The 18,890-nt window shown below is 32.8% G+C and overlaps 1 protein-coding gene and 1 long non-coding RNA gene across 4 annotated transcripts in view; one reads left to right on the top strand and one right to left on the bottom strand.

Annotated features, from left to right (window-relative positions):
• Positions 1-18,890, top strand: part of LOC150100954 (uncharacterized) — a 184,037-nt gene that overhangs the window by 48,172 nt on the left and 116,975 nt on the right. The gene's annotated exons all lie outside the window — the stretch shown is intronic.
• LOC150100955 (adenylate cyclase type 2-like) overlaps positions 1-18,890 on the bottom strand; it is a 176,415-nt gene that overhangs the window by 100,087 nt on the left and 57,438 nt on the right. For all 3 annotated transcript variants that reach the window (XM_090401092.1, XM_090401093.1, XM_090401094.1), the window contains 2 exons: positions 3,301-3,441; positions 2,566-2,937 (listed from right to left, as the gene is read on the bottom strand). In XM_090401092.1, coding sequence (XP_090257218.1) covers positions 2,566-2,937; positions 3,301-3,441 — 513 coding nt within the window. The remainder of the gene's footprint in view (positions 1-2,565; positions 2,938-3,300; positions 3,442-18,890) is intronic.

Here is an 18,890-nt window from a genome sequence, read left to right as displayed (position 1 = left end):
TATCCTGATTCAAAATTATTTTTTAAACAGAGCACAATATTCTTTACGTTAAGTGTTGTGTTTTAAACAGCATTTAAACCAAACTGGCCTGGATTGCGTGTTAGTAATACGCTGCAACGCAAACTAATCATACACATTTTGAGATATTCGAAACAGTTTAGAATTTGCTTATGAGTTACAAAAACTCAAGGAACTTGGGCAGCTACTCGCTTTATTCAATTAGATCAGCAGCTCTGATTTTACTGCTTGTAACCTTTAATCTTAAAAGTGTTGAGTACAAACTTAGTAATTTGTTCTATGTAGTTCGTGTAGTTTATTTTATTTTAATTTTTACCATGTGTAACCAACACGTCACCAATCGATGTGTAGCCAAAGATATTATCAAAACATATATCAAAATCAAAACAAAGATATCAAAACATATTATGAGGCCATAAACATATTTACAAAGTCTCTGTTAAATGCATTCTTCTTCAGTCAATTTTCTTGTTTTGAAGAATTAAAAAAAAAAAAAAAAAAACTCGAGTTTCTAGCTCCTACTTCCATAAGAGTCCAACTAACACACTTTCAGTTGAAAAGCTCTTATAAATGTCCCTCTCGTCCCAGATGGCATTCAAATTCAGCCGAAGGGGACGCGTCACGACGTAATCGTGACACCTTAACGTGTCTTCTTCCTTTTCTGAAACTAGCGGAACATTCTGTCAACTTTCCTACCAAATAGTTCTCAGACCCAAATTCAGTGTGATAATTCTTAGAAACAATTAAGTTTATGAAGTCAATATATTTGGTCGTTTTAAGATGAGGAAAAAAATCCTGAGTTTTAGAGATCCTTTCACTTCCGTATGAGACCAACTAACTCACCGTCAGTTCCAAAGGCTCAATAAAGATGTTTCGTGTTCTAAATGAGATTCGAACCCAAACAATCAAACGGAAGCAAAAAGGAATTATGCAGATTTATTAATTAGTTTAGATTAAGCAAATGCAAACTGAATCAGGGATACTAGTGCACTGTATCTGTAAATTGCAATTTTAAACCAATTTCTCTATTTTGCGAGGAGGACCAGCTAATTTATTTTCTATTGCAAACACTGTATGAAACTTTCTCGCGTGAAACTTCTTAGATGAGATTCGAATCTATATCTTTCCAAGCAAACGCCACTGCCGTTCTTCAGATTACACTATCGGGATTGTGCAATATATTGCGCTAAGTTAATTGCGTATCGGTTTAAATAATACAGAATTTCCGTTCAACACTGAATTTATGCACAATTACTGATATTCTCTTTATCCTTTGCTTCACAGAAAACTAAAAATAATCCAATTTTCCTGCTGTTTCTCTTCGACTAATAGTTTACCCCCCCCCCGGTTACCCTTTGTTCTGTTATCGATTTGAAACACGGTCACAGGTGCTATCTCTGAAACCTTTATTACTGAAATTACACCGAAATGCGTATATGCATCGTAACTTTTAAAAGTTATTCCGACTTTCTTCCCCACCCCCCTTAAACAATCGAGATATTCATATTGACTTTATGGTAACCGCTTTCATGCATACGATAAGAGTACTCGTATATACAACATACTACTCGTATAAAAATAACTTTCTGAAAGATTTTCGCATCATATTCTTTCGTTAACTCCATATTTTCGATATGTATGTCGTAGGGGCCGATGCCTTTTTCCCCCCCGTTAGTTTCTAAATCCGCAAAAGAAATTCATAATTCCGCTACTACTTTTAAGCTTAAGTGTTCTAAATATCTACTCTATTGCTGCCATGCTTGAACAGTTTTGTTTGGATTAACAAGAGCCTTCATTTATTCACTAAGAGAATATTTATAAAAAAAATCTTATTTTATGAGATTTATTGTGTAGCCAACACGTTACAAACCAACCTAAACCATATTTATATGGTTTAGGTTGGTTTGGTATCCGGCATTTAGGAGAAGAAAAAGTCTTTGACCGATTAGTAGTGCAGTCTTAGAATTTGTTTCAACCTCTTTTGTAAAGGTCCATCGCATCACACATATTTGCTGTCTATGCAATTGTTTCGTAGTTTGTTCAAAAAGCAGCATTCAACAAATTTTTTATTCTTAAGAAATAATTGTTATGAAATCTGTTAATATAAATACTGTTTCACTATACACGCATTTTTCTATTCCGTTTTCATATTTTATTATGATGTATATGTATAATATTATGTAATGTATGAGTCTTCTGTTTTATCTTTGAATAGTCAGATAATTTCGAAAAAAATCGGTTAAGCACATAAGCAAAATAAACTCTGTGATTAACTGATTGGGAGATTATTTGATTACGGCTGAACTTTATAAAATAGGTAATAAAACAATATTAGTAATATCTTGAAATAAAATCTGTTTAAATATTTATAATACGACTATCTGATATAAATATTAATGACCATAGATATCTCTAGGCTAAGTCATATCCACATTTTTCCCGTCTGTTAAGATTGAAACTCATCAAATAGATTCTCCACAGACTTCAGTGTGTTCATAAAAAATCGTTTAGGGATTACTTATAAGTCAAAAAGAAAACTGTACTTACCGTCACCGTTTTCTGTTCTTTTCCTTGTCGGGCTACTGATGACACACCCATGAGAATAAGTTCAAGCAGGATGACCACTAACCCTCCAATAAAAGCGTGACACATTCGAGGAAAAGGAAGCAGGACTAATGTTATAATGATGACATAAAACGTTGTCCTCATTCCCAATGTCTCCGGTCTGTTGGCGGACAGTTGATAAATGCTACTACCGTGCTCCCCACACAGCATAGCAACAAGTACAATGCATGAGATTGTCACTCTGACGATATCTGATCGGAACCAGGATTCTTTATAGGCTAAGATAAATACGGCAAGGTTAACAGAGAATCCAATGCATCTCATAGTCAAGGGCACCAGTATCGAATCGAAGTCCTGTGGGAGATAAATTAATAATTTTTATGGGTTAAAGATTAGATATTCCGGAAACCCTACTCTAGTGGCCAAACGTGGACTATTTCAAGCCACTTCAGGCCTCCAATAAGCAGGATAGTGGTTTCACATCGGACTATTATATTCACATACTACCTAAATACATTCACAAACATCCATGCCCAGTATGGCATTCGAACCAACACCTCTTTTTACAAAATTTACAAAATATCACATTATCCAATCTGCCAGCCAAGCCATTCTGGATAATATTCTTTGTCTTTTATTGTTAGATACAACAATTAAGGACATAATTTATGCTAAGAAAACATATATTGACCATGTTACACGAGAAGAGATACTTACTTGACGAAATCCAAAGAACAAGCAGATTGAAATAATTCCGAACAGAAGATTCAGCATTAACGCTACCATAAATAGAGCGTGCTGGATTCTGGCTTGATATTTTTGGTAGAGGCCTTCCGCATTTTTTAGTCGAAACTGTTCCTGTAATGGAAAACAATCACAATTTGCATGCATGCAGTCTACTTACTGAACTGATGGTAAATTCCTATCCCCCCCTTTCCCCATATGCATATACATATAAACATCAGTATGCTAGTTGAGGCACTACCGAAAAATCATAATTTTGAAATTCCTTCACTTATCAAGACAAGACAAACCTAAACTGTAGATTGCAGCTTATCTTATTCAAGAATAGGTTTTACCAGATTATTCAGGACAATAATATGTATTACATAATCCATCAGTGAAGAGCCTACATATAATTATAAATTATAAATATATATATATATTAATTAAATAACAAACCAATAATTAATAAATAATTAAAATTTACAAAATCTCACAGAGATACAAGAAAAAAGCACGGCTTACAAAAAAAAAATCGCACTAGATATAAAAAAAATAGTAGAAGCAGCAGTGCAAATGGCATAAAATTAAAATGAAATTGCCTAACTCGTTTTATTCCATTAAGGGAGGAAGTGGAAATTGGTAGAAAGCTGATCTCCAACCTTGGTCAAGACCAACAGCTCAGTTCATGGCTGTTAATAATTTTCAAGACATTGGACGAGACTACGGCAGACAACTTTCGCGATTTTCTGATCCTAAATTCTACCACTGGCATTATTATTTTTAGAATTTGGGATTAAAATCCCTACTTGCTGTGACTGGGTCTAGAAAATGTTCCTCTAGTCGGCAACTAGAATCGAACCCTCTTCCGAAGGTCTGGCAGTATTACCGGAAATATTGACACACAGGCTCCACAGGCACCTAAAACAAAGTAACTAGAAATTAGCAAATAAATGCTCATTTGCGCATTGTAGAATATTCGTATTAAAGATAAATACGAAACCAACATTAGTATTTGTTGTTTGCTAACTCGCTTTTCTCCATTTAATCTCCTTTGATCGATTGTAAGCATTCTCCAATCTACTTCATTTAATTAATAAAATTGCATTTTAATCAAACATTCAACTTTGGAAATATAATTATGTTATATAAGCATATAATTATATTATATAATTATGCAAATGATGGAAATATACTTATGCATTTCTATTACTATTAAGTTTTTAATAATTATTACATTATTTTTCGAAAGTATTTTCATTATAAGAGAGCTAAGACATCCAGACGTCCAGAAAGCTTTGCTGGATACTAGGGCATTTTGTTAAAAACTGGCATGTTTGGCAACCCAGTTCAGGAATTTATTCTCAGTTAAGTTATGAATATGCTCATCTTATTCCTGTGTCAACAGATCCCGTGACGTCCTGAAAAACTTTCTTATATAAAGTTTTCTTAAATATAAATAGAATAGCATACGCTTTATGCTTATTCTTTACTATAGTAATTCTCGTTATCCACGTTTTCGCATATACTCGGTTTCATTTTGGTATATGAGGGATTTTCGCTGTTTCCTATCCAAGGTTGTGGAAACTTCCTCGCATGCGCCTTGTTTAGTACATCCTTTAGCTGTGTTCAATGTCCATTTTGAGTCCCTATTGCTTACTTGGCCATTGTCTTTATCTATAAATAACTTCTGTGCCCTGAGCAATGACGATCTTCTGGCTATGGAAAAACATATTAGTCAGGTCCTGTGGAGGTTGAGTCTGAGAGCTCACAACGAAGTTCATGTTTTAAGCTGATAGACAGTATCATGACTTTCTTCGAAGAAAACGTGACTATGACTACACAAGGAGTTCGAAACTGAAAAGGGAGACTGAAAAAGTCATTAAATGCTACAAGGATGTCTGTAATCACGAAATGAAAACTGCAAGTCGGATTTCCATCGAGAGATTCTTGAAAAAACAGCTAATCTCCTATGAGCCTTCAACTTCAGCATATCAGCTAAAGAAGACGTGACTAAAATGTGGTTACGATGTATTAATCTTGAAAATTAATAACTACTTTACTATTGTTTCATACGTAATAAACATTTTATTTATTATTCTCATTCCTTAATAAAAAAAAAGAACATTTTCAATTAAATTAATCTTGAAAGATCGGAATCTCTCTTGTTTGGGAACGCAACCTCAATTATCCCGTGTTATAAGCCTCCCGTTTTACGCGTTTTCGATATACTCGAGATTCTCGAGAACGCAACCCCCGCGTATAATGGAAGTTACCGGTATTCGAAAAGGTCACTTGTCCGCCGATTCATTTCGATCATACAGTTAATAATTGTTACTTGCATCCACTACAAATATTTGATTCCTTTCTTGGTTTTCAAAGCACGCTTGCGTAATCGGCCCAAGATATATTACAGACATAATAAATTTCCATCTTAGCTTACATGATTGTTCTCGTGCTCTTAATTAAAAAGTCCTGATAATCTATAAAACAGTGTAGTTTAGTATCATACAAAAACATTTACTTAACTTATTTCATTTGTTCGGTTTTTTTTTTATAAATAACATTAAGAATTCTTGTCTGCTATGCACTCTTTCTGCTATGTAGTGTATTCATATTTAATACCGCATAAGCCATACATATGAACACAACATTTTGAAGTGAGAATACTATGGTAGTTGAATATAATACTATGTCTACAATGAAGTCATTGACAAGCAAATTTTCAACCATATATCAACCTTTTTTTTTTGGCATAAATAACATTAAGAAAGAATTTCACTGCTAGAAGATATCAAAGAATATAATCGATTTTTTTTTTAAGTTTCTAATCTTCATTATAGAAATATGCATTGTTGACCGAGGCTTTGGCGTTGTAATTTTCAGACTATTCCAAATCGATCCAGTAGCATTTGAAACTTAATACCAAATCCTAAGTTTCATAGGGAAATGACATTAAAATTTTGATTTTAAATTTCACATTAAATTAAAATAATAATAATAATCAGTAATAAATCCGAAATCCATAATATTCAAAGTTTACAACATAGTACATGCCTGCACTTCCTATATTTCTTGATTTAGTTAGGGCTAAAGGGGACTCCGTGTACTTATTTATTTATGTATTTTGTTTCATGAATGAGTTAAATAGAATCCAATCTCGCATTAATAAAGGCTGCCCCAGTGACAAATTCCGAAAGCTTTAGAATAGTTGTGCCAAATATTGATAATAACTGCTCGTTGAGTAGTGGCTATCCATGTCTAGGAACCATATGTAAATATGACTTGACAGGTAGATACAAATATAAATATACAATCAAAAACATTATTATTTGCAGTTATGAAAACAGTCTTTCCGGTTCAAGTAAAGACAATGCAGTAGCGCTTAGGTACTCTCTTTGAAAAAGCGCTCACATCTAAAGCGGCATTGATATAAAAGACCGGTCTTTGGCCAGAAAAATAGATTGCCAGTGTTGATTCAGTGCTAACTTAGAATAAACTTTTGAAGTTTCTTAATAGAATATGTTACTGCAGCCTATTTTGAACAGAACGTCCTGTTTACCCAAAGTAAGAGAGAAGAAAATCATAAGGAATTTGATAAATACCTAAACGGCTTGTATGTATTTAATCGCTTTGGATTTATTTGGACTGAAGCCATAATTATTTACATAATTATTCTTATAGATAATTATTTGGACAGTGTCAAATTCCAGTTAAAGATTTTAGAAGCTGAAACAAACGACGTGTGCCTCAATTAAGAAATCTTTTACTAATTATATGAAGAGTCAAAGGCTTCAATTCGGCGACATGAACTTATTTAAGTTAAAGGATATTGCATCCCATATTGTTTCTTAGCCGAATAAGAAACTCAAAGAGTTTCATGCCGAATATAGAAACTATATAAAGTTCGGCGATTCCAAGCGTAAGCAAATACTTGGATAGGGCAGCACCTGACCCATTTGGTAGTGCAAACTGAGGCAACTCATAGAAAGGGTGGAGCAAGCTCCGATCACTATTCTTGGTATTTACCCATAATGTGAACTTAGCTCCCAGGAGCTGTATTACTGTTCTACATTATGAGAGAAGGTCAGTACCCAGACCGGTTTCAACCTTTATGTATAGGTGAAGCAGGCTCTAAAAATAAGACCATCCCGAAAGATCGCCCAACTCAGCGTTGTTCCACTCGATGATAGGCTCACCCTGTCACCAAGAAGAACGTCTCAGCATTGGCTGTACCCAGTGGCAGGCCCACCCCACCACCAAGCAGAGCCATAATCTCAGCGGTATAATAGAGCCAATGCTGAGAAGTTCTTCTTGGTGATAGGGTGAGCCTGTCATCGAGTGGAACAACGCTGAGTTGGGCGATCTTTCGGGATCGTCTTAGTTTTAGAGCCGGCTTCACCTATACTTTGAGAGGCTCCACTTGGAGGTAGGTTTTTGCCTCTCTGTGAGTGGAGCCACCGCTGAGATTATGGCTCTGCTTGGTGGTGGGGGTGAGCCTGCCACTGGGTAGAGCCAATGCTGAGAAATTCTTCTCGGTGACGGGATGAGCCTGTCATCGAGTGGAACAACGCTGAGTTGGGCGATCTTTCGGGATCGTCTTATTTTTAGAGCCTACTTCACCTATACATAAGGTTGAAACCAGTCTGGGTATTGACCTTCTCTCATAATGTAGAACAGTAATACAGCTCCTAGGAGCTAAGTTCACATTATGGGTAAATACCAAGAATAGTGATCGGAGCTTGCTCCACCCTTTCTATGAGTTGCCTCAGTTTGCACTACCAAATGGGTCAGGTGCTGCACTATCCAGGTATTTGCTTACGCTTGGAATCGCCGAACTTTATATAGTTTCTATATTCGGCATGAAACTCTTTGAGTTTATTATTCGGCTAAGAAACAATATGGGATGTAATAATATCCCTTAACTTAAATAAGAAATATTTTGCATATTTGATTATTTTTTCGTGGAATTAATAGTCAAGGTTAATAAATATGTGCCTATTTATTTTATGATTGTATGTAGGCACATTTCTGTGCTCTGAACAGCGTGGCCGCACAAAACAGAATCAATTTACTATTGCATATAGACATATTTATGTTTCTAATACAAGTTTCTAAAAGTAAATTCAGTCTTCACAAATCTCATAAATTTGATAGGAATATGTTTCCGGCTCAAGTATCAGTTGTTCCTATACGTATTTAGAATTAACCACACAGCTTGTGCATATGGAAAATAATCACTGTATAATTCAGATTTTAAAAAAATACGCATATCATTATTCAAAGCTAAATGATATGCGTCCTAGCTCAGTTTAGACAGTAATTCTTCCCTTTGGTTTTTTCTTTATAAAGTCTCCTCTTTAAATCATCTGCGGAAACTGCATATTTGTGAGTCTTGTACGTTATACAAATTGCCACGCTTAGTGCGGTTTTAATTATATTTTACTAAAAATGAACAGGTTCTATTAATTGTCTTCATTAAACGCTTTCTCAAGGATAACTAGATTTTATTAAGTTTTTCTGTCTTTCAGTGCACGACACAATCTTCTTACGTAACATCAGCATTGTCTTCTAATAAATTCGCAACACACACACACACACACACACACACACACACACACACACACACACGCAGGAGAGAGAGATCCTTTTAGGTCATCTTCATGATATACTTGGATTGGACATGCATGGATTATGATCTACTTATTACAAAAGCAGTTTATCTTCGAAGATGCTAATGGTTACTAGAAACGATGCGTCTATTCAAGTTAAATAACACTAACATTTAAATTATTCTTAATATTTTTTTTCATGTTTATAGATTAAGGAATGTGAGTCAGATGTAATTATTCATTCTTAAGTGGTTGAACCGGTTTCAGGGTTTCTTGCTATCCAAGATTATTTTGATAAGAGGATCTTAAAGAAAAACAAAAAACCTGTCAATAGAAAGGGACAGGATGCGAAAAAGAAAGTAATTTTCAGTCTTATAAACAACTTTTTTCAGAATTTTATGTGCCAAAAAGAGAAAACGCAAACATTTAATTATATAGATAGATATTTTATATATATAGTGATAACAACAATGTAGTATTTCCCCACCCCCTCCCTGACATATTAGTCCCCATCCTTAGTGGTAATGATGATACTTACGAAGAGCTACTTTCCCTCCCTCCCTCTCTGGGTTGAACACATCTCAATCAGTCGTTCTTAATTCTTAACGTTTTTCTCCCTTTATTATATACTAAAATCCTAAGCTTCCTTTCTTTGTTTTTAAGTATTATAAAAGATATATGTTAATATTTATTTATTTAAAGTGCCGCTGTGTCGAATTTTAATCGAGTAATAGAAACATTATTCAACAAAAAATATATCTAAGTTACAAAATATAACAACAACAAAAATACAGTATCTTATATAAGAAAATACAATATCTTATATAAGAAAATACAATATCTTATAAGAATATTTTAACTTTAAATGAACAAGTATATACTTGAAAATTCTTTTACAGTAAGGGAGATAACTTCAGTCTAAGGACAATAATACATATGAGAATAATTTCAGAAAAACATTCATAGTAATCACTATTTATATTATAATAAAATCACAATAAGTAAAGTGCAATGCTTTTACTACGAGTTCGTCAAATCTTTGATCGGAGACTACGTTTTGAGTTATTAAAAATGACATAAAATAAAACACGATCAAACTCTAGATAGCTATAAATTCATTTGAAACGGTTTAAACTTAGCAACCATTGTTTAATGTTACAGGTTTTTTTAGCTTCGTGATCTAAGAGTAATAGTTGAATTTGTGCGAATTTATTCGGTGTATTCTAATCATTCCGACACTCACATACTCGTATGAGGCTTATGTAATGGTAGGCAGAAGGTGTTATTATATTGAAACGTCCTGATTTATCATTAAAGCATTTTGAGAATACGAGGATTTCAGAGGAAGCCTCGTATTCTCAATAATGATGTGTTGTGAAATACATTAATGTATTTACTTGAGTAAGAATATATTCCGTGAGAATTATGATTACATATTTCAAAAACAGTCATACTTTTGAACACCCACAATTCATTTCTGAAATACGAAATGTGAATATTTCTTGAAATAAGAGAATAGCGTGAAAAGTAATCCATATCCAACGACGCCACTGAAAAGAAAAATAAAATCATCAACGAGTAGCGTAGTAGAAGAACAGGGGAAAAAAGCTATCTTACAGGTTTAGATATATTATTAAAATCTTTAATATAGTTTTATTTTGATTTTCTTTTCTCAAATAAGATGGTATGACGTCTTATTCGACACTATGCAATCAGTAAATGTTCCAGAGTAGCCTGACATCGTCCACAAATGGTATTCTGTATTATTATTTTATTTTTAAATCAAAGTCACATACTAAAGACTGCAAAACCTATAGCTTATCATTGCTAATGACATGGGCTCACGGAGAAAGTAGATATTGGCGATATATAGGGAGCTCTGACAGAATTAATTAGAAGTTATAAAAGTCAGGTGAAGGAGCTTTAGGTATTATAAAACTTTGTTCGAGTACAGGACTTGCAGGAAGGAAGAGGTTTTTTTTTTTTTGTTGTTGCTGATATTGTTTCCCTGGCTGGCTGTGCGTTGGGAGCGGGGGTTATTTATTGATAAATCTACTTTTGTAGATTTCTCTTTATTTTGTGGAGATGCTTATTTATTTATTTTCTGGGTTTCTGTGTGTGTGGGGAAGGTTCTGAAGGTCATGTTTTCTTGAGTTGATGGTAAATGAGTAAGATTATCAGTTTTCTTATTTTCCTATATTGCTTTTCTGTGTTTCGTGTGGCGGGATAGATTGCGTAAAAATGTGTATCTGATGGTTTTATGTTTGCTTTAGTGTATTTCTGTTTTTTTTTGTTTGTTTGTTTGTTTGTTTTTTTGTTCCTTGGATGGGGAGGGAGGGAGGGAGGCGGCGGTTTGTTTAGTTTTGAGTGTTCGATTTTTGAGAGGGGAGAGAGAGAGAGAGGATTTAATAGTTTCGTAAAGGACACCAAATGAAATGTAGCGCATCTGTTTATTTACGAATCTCCAAATACAAAAGTACTATAATATTCGATTGGTAGCAAAAAGATGTCAAGAAACAATCGAAATATTCTCTCATAATTAAGTTTTTGTAATTATGAAATAATGGCACTATAAATTTAAAATAATTTCCATTTACTTTTTTTAAGTTGTTCTTGTGAGTAGTTATGTAAATACGTTTTCTTAGGTGACCGAGTTTAAAGACAAAAACTGTATCAACTGCTGTCTTTGTGAGGGAGATCAACTCGCCCCAATAGGGACGGGGGAGGAAACTCCATATGAATAAATAAATAAATTGTTGAATGAGGTGACCAGCGTATAATTAACTGCGTAATTTTCGGGTATTTTATTATGCAGTGACGTAACTTTCTCTGTTTTCATGTCATAGCATATAAAGTCTATGTATGAAGAAGTGCAGCTCCTGGTGTCTTTGGGACGAATTAAATGTCGTAGATCTGTGAACAGTGATCAGTGTAATTTGCGCCATCTTACGCTCTTTCATTACGTATTTTTTTAAAATCTGTTCTTGCGCAGCAATGCAACTTTCTCTGCTTTCATATCTTAGCATGTAAAGGCCTTGGAAGCATAGGATGCAATTATTTAAGAAAAAAGTAAGAAATTAACGTAAAGAAACGTAACATTATGTAAGAAAAAAGATCGTTTTTTCTTACATAACTCTATTTTGTTCGCCATTAATTTTCCATTACCGAAGACTCACTATTAATATGTTTATAGGTTTTAATAAAAGATAATTTAAAAATAATAATGAGTACATTATGAAAGCACTATTAATTTTATTGATTGTAGTATATGTTCTTAGAAAATGCAGTTCAACAAAGTGTTTGTGTTCCTTTTTTATTCTTTCTCATCTTTACTTTAATCATGAAAAAAATCTCATAAAAGAAATATTAAAACTTTTTCTCCTGTTCCTATATTGCATATCGACTGAATTTCTATATTCTGATGTTTTGTCTTTGTACACGATCTAACACATATTACTGAAGAACTGTAATATGTGTTGAATGTGCTCATGAACAAGAAATATGTACTACAATGTCGCAGTATTTCTTTATAATTTAACTCTTTCGTACTTTTAATGTAATTTTTATAGCATTAGTACCGCTACTAAAGTTTAGTTTCAGTAAAACTTAAAATTTTTGTGTTGTTGTTTCGTAATTAAAGCATTGTAATTCTGTCTTAATATCAGTCGTCTCATTAAAGAAATATTATAAACACTTATAAATAATCTTATCCTGTTTTGTGAACAACTATATTTGCTGTAAATCTAGGAACATTCAGATGTTTCTGATAATGGTTTCCACAATGATTATCTGTGAAAAATCGATTCGATTTTTCCAAGAAAACCAGACTATCTGTTGAAAAACAGTCTAGAATTTCATTTCAAGTATCACTGAGCTTCTTCTAGTATGGGGTGGGTTAAAATCATTTTGAACCCATACACATAGAAGAACCTTTTAAAAATATCACCTTTGTCATTTTTAAACTTTTCATGAACCTCTGAGATGAGAAACATTTATAAAAAAAAAAAAAAAAAAAAAGCGTTACGTATGGTTGATTTTTTGGTCTTAAGTTCCGCTTTTTCGCACGACTGTTGTTAGTGAAGGAAATTGTTACCGTGGGTGAAAAGTTAGCATACTTTCATAATTTCTGTGTCCAGCTACTCTCATTTGTCGTGAATGTAGCCCATTTCGAAAATGAAGCGATCCCTTGATTGGCTAATGTGGTTTATTGTACACTATCTTTATCTTCCATCTTTATCTCTATCTTTATCTTATCTTAAACTTTATCTTCCATCTTCATTAAACTTCGGTTAGAAAGTACACAAATTCTTCAGTGATCTTCTTTTCCGAAAAGTAAACATAAAGATAAAAAAATGAACTTACTCATTCTCTTATGCCTTTCTGTAATACTTTATGCTGTTATGATCATTATTCTCTGAAAGATAACGAATATTTAATTCCTCTCATTCACGCAGGTAGTGCAGTGAGGCAAAAACATCGGCGAAACCAACAGGGGTTGCATATTGCCACCATGCTTGGCCAAGTGGTTAGCGTATACCCCTTATCCAATCAACAGGTTTTGGGTTCGAATCCCGCAGTGGGTATGAATGTTTGTGATTTCCTTTAGGTGAGAGATAAATATCGTTGCCCGCTTATTATAAGTTTGAAGTGGCTTGAAAAAAATTCCATGTTTGGTCTCCAGAGCAGGGTTTCCGGACTATGTAAAAAAAAAATAAAGTGAAAATAGAAAAAAATTCTTAGCCCACCCTGGTAGAAAATGTACTGTAAGTTTTCATATAAACTTTCGTGGGTGGGAGCAACATAAAAAATATTAATACAATCACTTCAATATTCACGCATTTTAAAGTAATGTTAGTTTTCTAAATGGAGGCTTTCTGAATTAAAAGCACCTCTCAAATTAAAAAAAAAATTCTTCCTCTGTCACAGCAACTAAATTGCTTAAGAATCTGTCAATATTCTGATAGGATTTGTACACGATAATCAAAATAACAGCATGTGAGGATATAATCATTAACAAGTAATGTTTACGAGTGCAGTATTTGTAATTTAACTTTTTAAATGTAATTTAAGATCAGTAGTTACTTCTATACTGTTGCTATTATCTTTCAAAAAAATCTAATGTTTAGTATATTGTTTTTGAAGCAATAATTTCTTCGGCCAATAACATTCTCTTTATATTTCATACCGGAAGATACTTGGACATTTTTGTGACCTTTTTGCAGAATTTAAAGAAAAAAATCCAGTCATTTCTCATATAAATTCAGATTCTGAGTTAAGAAATAGTAGTGAATTAGTTAATTGAATTTTATTACTTTAGAAATATTGTTTAGCGGTATTACACCCTAAGGATGCGATTCCTCTAAACAACGCCAGTTCCTTATTTTAATAGAATATAAAGAATAAGAAATGATAAAAGTTTACATTTCAGAAAGTTTTCAGTTCATAAACCATACATTAAACTTTAGAAGAATTTCAGTTCTTGAATAGATATAAGTATCTGCTTTTGTTAAATGTCATTAAAAAAAAAAGTTAAATTACAAAGAAATACGACTCTGTTAAATATTACTCATTCATGAGTACAGTCCTACACATGATGTTGTAATTGACTATCATGTACAAATCTACATAAGAATATTGCTATGTTCGTAGTAAATTTAGTTATTATGTAGAAGAGGAGGTGTAGACTCTTTTTTATGCCTCCATGAAGGAAACTAATGTTATATGAAATATGTTAATATCAAACTGATTACATTAACAAGGAAATTTAATATTCATTCTTTGTCTAACTGCACTACTGGGCAAACTTATATTGCGATTTCAGGTCAAAGTTTGGCTGTTCGATCTTTCAGGCAATAACGATCATAGGAGCGAAAATAATGATTAGAAAAATGCATAAGAAAATGTAAGCTAATTTCCAGTCTTTATATTTTGCAGCCCAATACAAATGATCATTGAAGAATTAGTATACTTAAGTGTAATGAATACAGGCAGCTAATTCTGATTTTGAAGGAATTAATTGACAAGTAGACACTTAGTGTGTGCAATAAACCACATTACCCAATCAATGGATTGTTTTGTTTTCGAAATAGGTTTCATTCACGAAATGTGAGCTTAGCTAGGGTGGAAATCATGAAAGTACGCTCACATTTCCGTTCTACTCATCCACGTGACAGTTACTTTCATTAGCAACTCAGACCACGAAAAGCTTCTTTTTTTTTGTTGTTAAAGCTCCGCATCTCAAAGGTTCATGGAAAGAGTAAAAATGACAGTTGTGATTTCTTTCTCTCTTTTTTTTTATTCTCTTGCACGTATTGTTCAAAACATATATCTTATTAAAAGAGCTCTATGATATTTAATGTCAACGTCTAAAGAATGCTAGCTCAATTCTTCACTTGGGGGTTATCAAACAACTCCAGAATGTTCTCCGATTTATAGCAAATATAATTGTTAAACAAAACAGAATAAGATTTTTATAACTGTTTTTAATATTTCTATTTAATGAATATTAAAAACCGGTTATAAAAATCTTTAAAAATAAAAAAAAAGTATTAAAAACAGTTAAATGATACAATTTTGTCTCATAGAGTTACAGCACTTTCTTAAGTACAAAAACAACAGCAAAATTAAATCTTTGCTTATCCTTAGAAAATTAAGTTCTTTGACAGACAATACAACTGTAGAGGTATACTTCAACCTGCTTCTTTCGAACTGCATTAAAAAAGAAGTTAAATTACAAACAAATACTGCAGACATTATGTTGCTTCAGTACGTATCACAAATAACATGTTAATATATATAACAAAGGGGTTTTTGTTTTATAGCTGAATATGCATAAAACAAAGGAGATGTCTGATATAACAATATATAACAAAGGATATTTGTTATATATCTGAATATATAACAAAGGTGACTTAATGTGCAATAATGAAATAATTATGAATTTTTATCATAAAATAATGATGAGAAAACTGTTTTAACAATTTCTTGCCATTTCTATGGTTAAAAAATCCGACAGGCTAATTAGGCACTCATAAAAAATAAACAAAGTTAAAAAAACTAATTAGGCACTCATAAAAAATAAACAAAGTTAAAAAACGAAACTATCTTATAGGAAAGTATACCCATGATATTTTATGTCCAAAAGGTTGCCGTTCATATAAAGATCTTGAGTAGTGAAAAACAAAACGAAGTTGATATTTCTTACCACATGAAAATAAATATTTTCTAGCTGAAATTGAATGAAGACATGACTAGAAATCATTCATTATCCCCAGCACTGAAAACTACATATCAGCACACAACTTTGCATTAACTTCAAAATAATAATAATAATAATAATAATAATAATAATAATAATAATAATGTTGAAGAATCGAGGCGTTCTCTCTCAAAAATATGTTACAATAAAGAATAAAAAAAACAAACAGCCAGTTATTAAAACTTTGGTTTTGCTCCTTCTTAGAAGTGTTTAACTTCATTTTCTGTGGGCAAATACTGTATCCAATAAAATTAATATTACTTGTTCATGCTGCACATTTTACTAGATTTAATTATCATTTATCTGTAAAAATGCCAATAGTGAAATCTTGGATATTGGGTAATCATAAACATTCTCTAAGAATAAATGATTGTTTTTAAGTTTAAAAGGATGAAATGCTGTATCTCAATTTTTGGAGGCTTTTATATGCTAAAAACACGAAAGCAAAGAAAGCTATGTCACCTACCCCGCCCAAGAAAAAAAAAACAGAAATGAAATAGTTTTAAAAATGGCATTTTTTGTCCTTAAACTCAGTCATGTAAGAGTGTCAATCACGTATTTACATAACTACTAAAGCACAACTTAAAAGTATAATTAATGCATTTTAACGCCTTTTATACTTCAGTTCCTCCGTAGCGTTCTTCTGAGTGTTTGATGTTCCTAACGAGATTGGTGTCGTTAGGAAAATCGAACACTCAGAACAAAATATAACCTTCCCCACACACAAAGAAATAGTGCAGGCTCAACTTCTAAAAAAAAAACACTCACCTTCAAAAAATACCCAGAAATAGATGACTGCATGATAAAGCAGACACTAATATACCAGTAAGAAAGTTTCCAATCTCTCTCTTTCACGGGGTAACAGAGAGAAAGAGAGAGAGAGAGAAGCAAAAATGTAAACATAGGAACCTCACTTATCTACTCTTTACACAAAAAACTATATCTTCAGGAAATTATCCAGTAATAACTGACATTACCACTCGAGACAGGAACGAGACAAAGGAAAAAAAAAAAAAAAACTATCCCAGTTCTCGATCCATATCCCATCGTCCAACAGGCAAACACCCTAAGGTAAACGAAAGAAACTCTCATAGATGTTCTTTCGTTCCCATCCTCTACATTCCCAGAATCCTCTCCTCTAACTAGTTTCATAAACCCTTAATGACCTTCTCTCCTGAGTTCATGATCCCTAATTAATTCTATCACAATCGCTAGCATCTTCCGGTATCTCTTAACGTGTTTTTTGAACAACTGAAGGTTGTTCAAAAAGTAGTCTGAAGGTTGAGATAAAAGAGATAGAGAGAGAGGGAGGGAGGGATGCTATTCCAAAAAAACTGAGGAAGAGTAAGTAGAAAAGTGTTTGTTTGGTAGGTTTGAATCTAGACAGTAAATAGATGTTCATCAGCAGATACTTGTCTTTTTTAGAGTCGTGGAGGAATGATAACGGCCTGTTCAGCAAAACATTGTTCATGAAAATACCGATAGAAGAGAGACAAAAGGCAGAAACTGAACGTCTGTGAGATTGATGTGAATCTCTCTCTCTCTCTCTCTCTCTCTCACACACACACACACAGAGAGAGAGAGAGAGAGGGGGGGGAATCATCAATTAATATGATTTATCTCTTCTGAATTGCATCAAACATTCTTAGGAAGATCGTTTGCTACTAGAACTTTACTAATTACAAATTATTTAAGTTATGGCGTGCATAACTATGTGACAATACGAGAATAAGAAATACATAATTAATGCGATTAATTAATTTGTTTCAGATACAGAATGATGCTTTAACTCGTGTCTTTTTAATGATAATCATCTTTAGTGTGAAGCTCTAATTATTAATTCCTTAGAGAACTTTGTCCATTGAGATTTGAAAATCAATCAGCAAACTTTTAAACCGATTTCCACTTATAAACTGATTTCCACGTACAAGTAAGTTTTAATGCAGTAGTTCAATTAAGATCATCAAATACGTAATTATACTTGAAGTGTACGCAATTAAAATGCTTAATTCTAAACTAATCTTATTTCAAAATGGGTTTGTTTACTAATATAACAAAGTACTGAGACGTGAGGTACTAACATTAGAAATTATTACTTAAACAGAACAACAAGAATGTACTTCTTTTTATTAAATGTTAGGTTTCAACTAACTTTCTCTCAATTACTCTCAATGCAAACTATAACTGTAGTGATTATGAACAAATAGAACATAATTAAAAGAAAAAAACAAAGGAGCATGCGCGTATTGCAATATGAGGAGAGCTTAATCAATGATAAAAATTGAAATCCAAAGGAAACTGCTATTTAGTGTGTGTGTGTGTGTGTGTGTGTGTGTGTGTGTGTGTGTGTGTGTGTGTGTGTGTACAGTATATATAAATGAATACTAGTTAAAATTGGGATGGGTATTTGAATAGACATTTTTCCAAAACTGGGAAAGTTTAAGACAGCGATACCTAACTGGGTGCATTCTTTGATAAGAATGCGTTCATGCGAAGTTAATAATCAGTAATCAGATATTTTAACAGTTTTCTTCTTACAATCCTTCTAATAGGAAATAGTTTTTATGTACGACTTTGGTCTTTTTCTAATGTGCTCTCTGTCTAAAAGAAACAGCTTAATGCACAAGACCAGGTTTGTTCAACTTTAGGTATCTTAAAAATAAAAATATATATACAGTATATATACAGTATATATATACAGTATATATATATAT

Source organism: Typopeltis vanoorti, chromosome 12 (assembly GCF_054136105.1).
Source record: "Typopeltis vanoorti isolate ZY-2024b chromosome 12, IOZ_Tvanoo_1.0, whole genome shotgun sequence".
NCBI lineage: Eukaryota > Metazoa > Arthropoda > Arachnida > Uropygi > Thelyphonidae > Typopeltis > Typopeltis vanoorti.
This window is presented reverse-complemented; position numbering and strand designations above follow the sequence as displayed.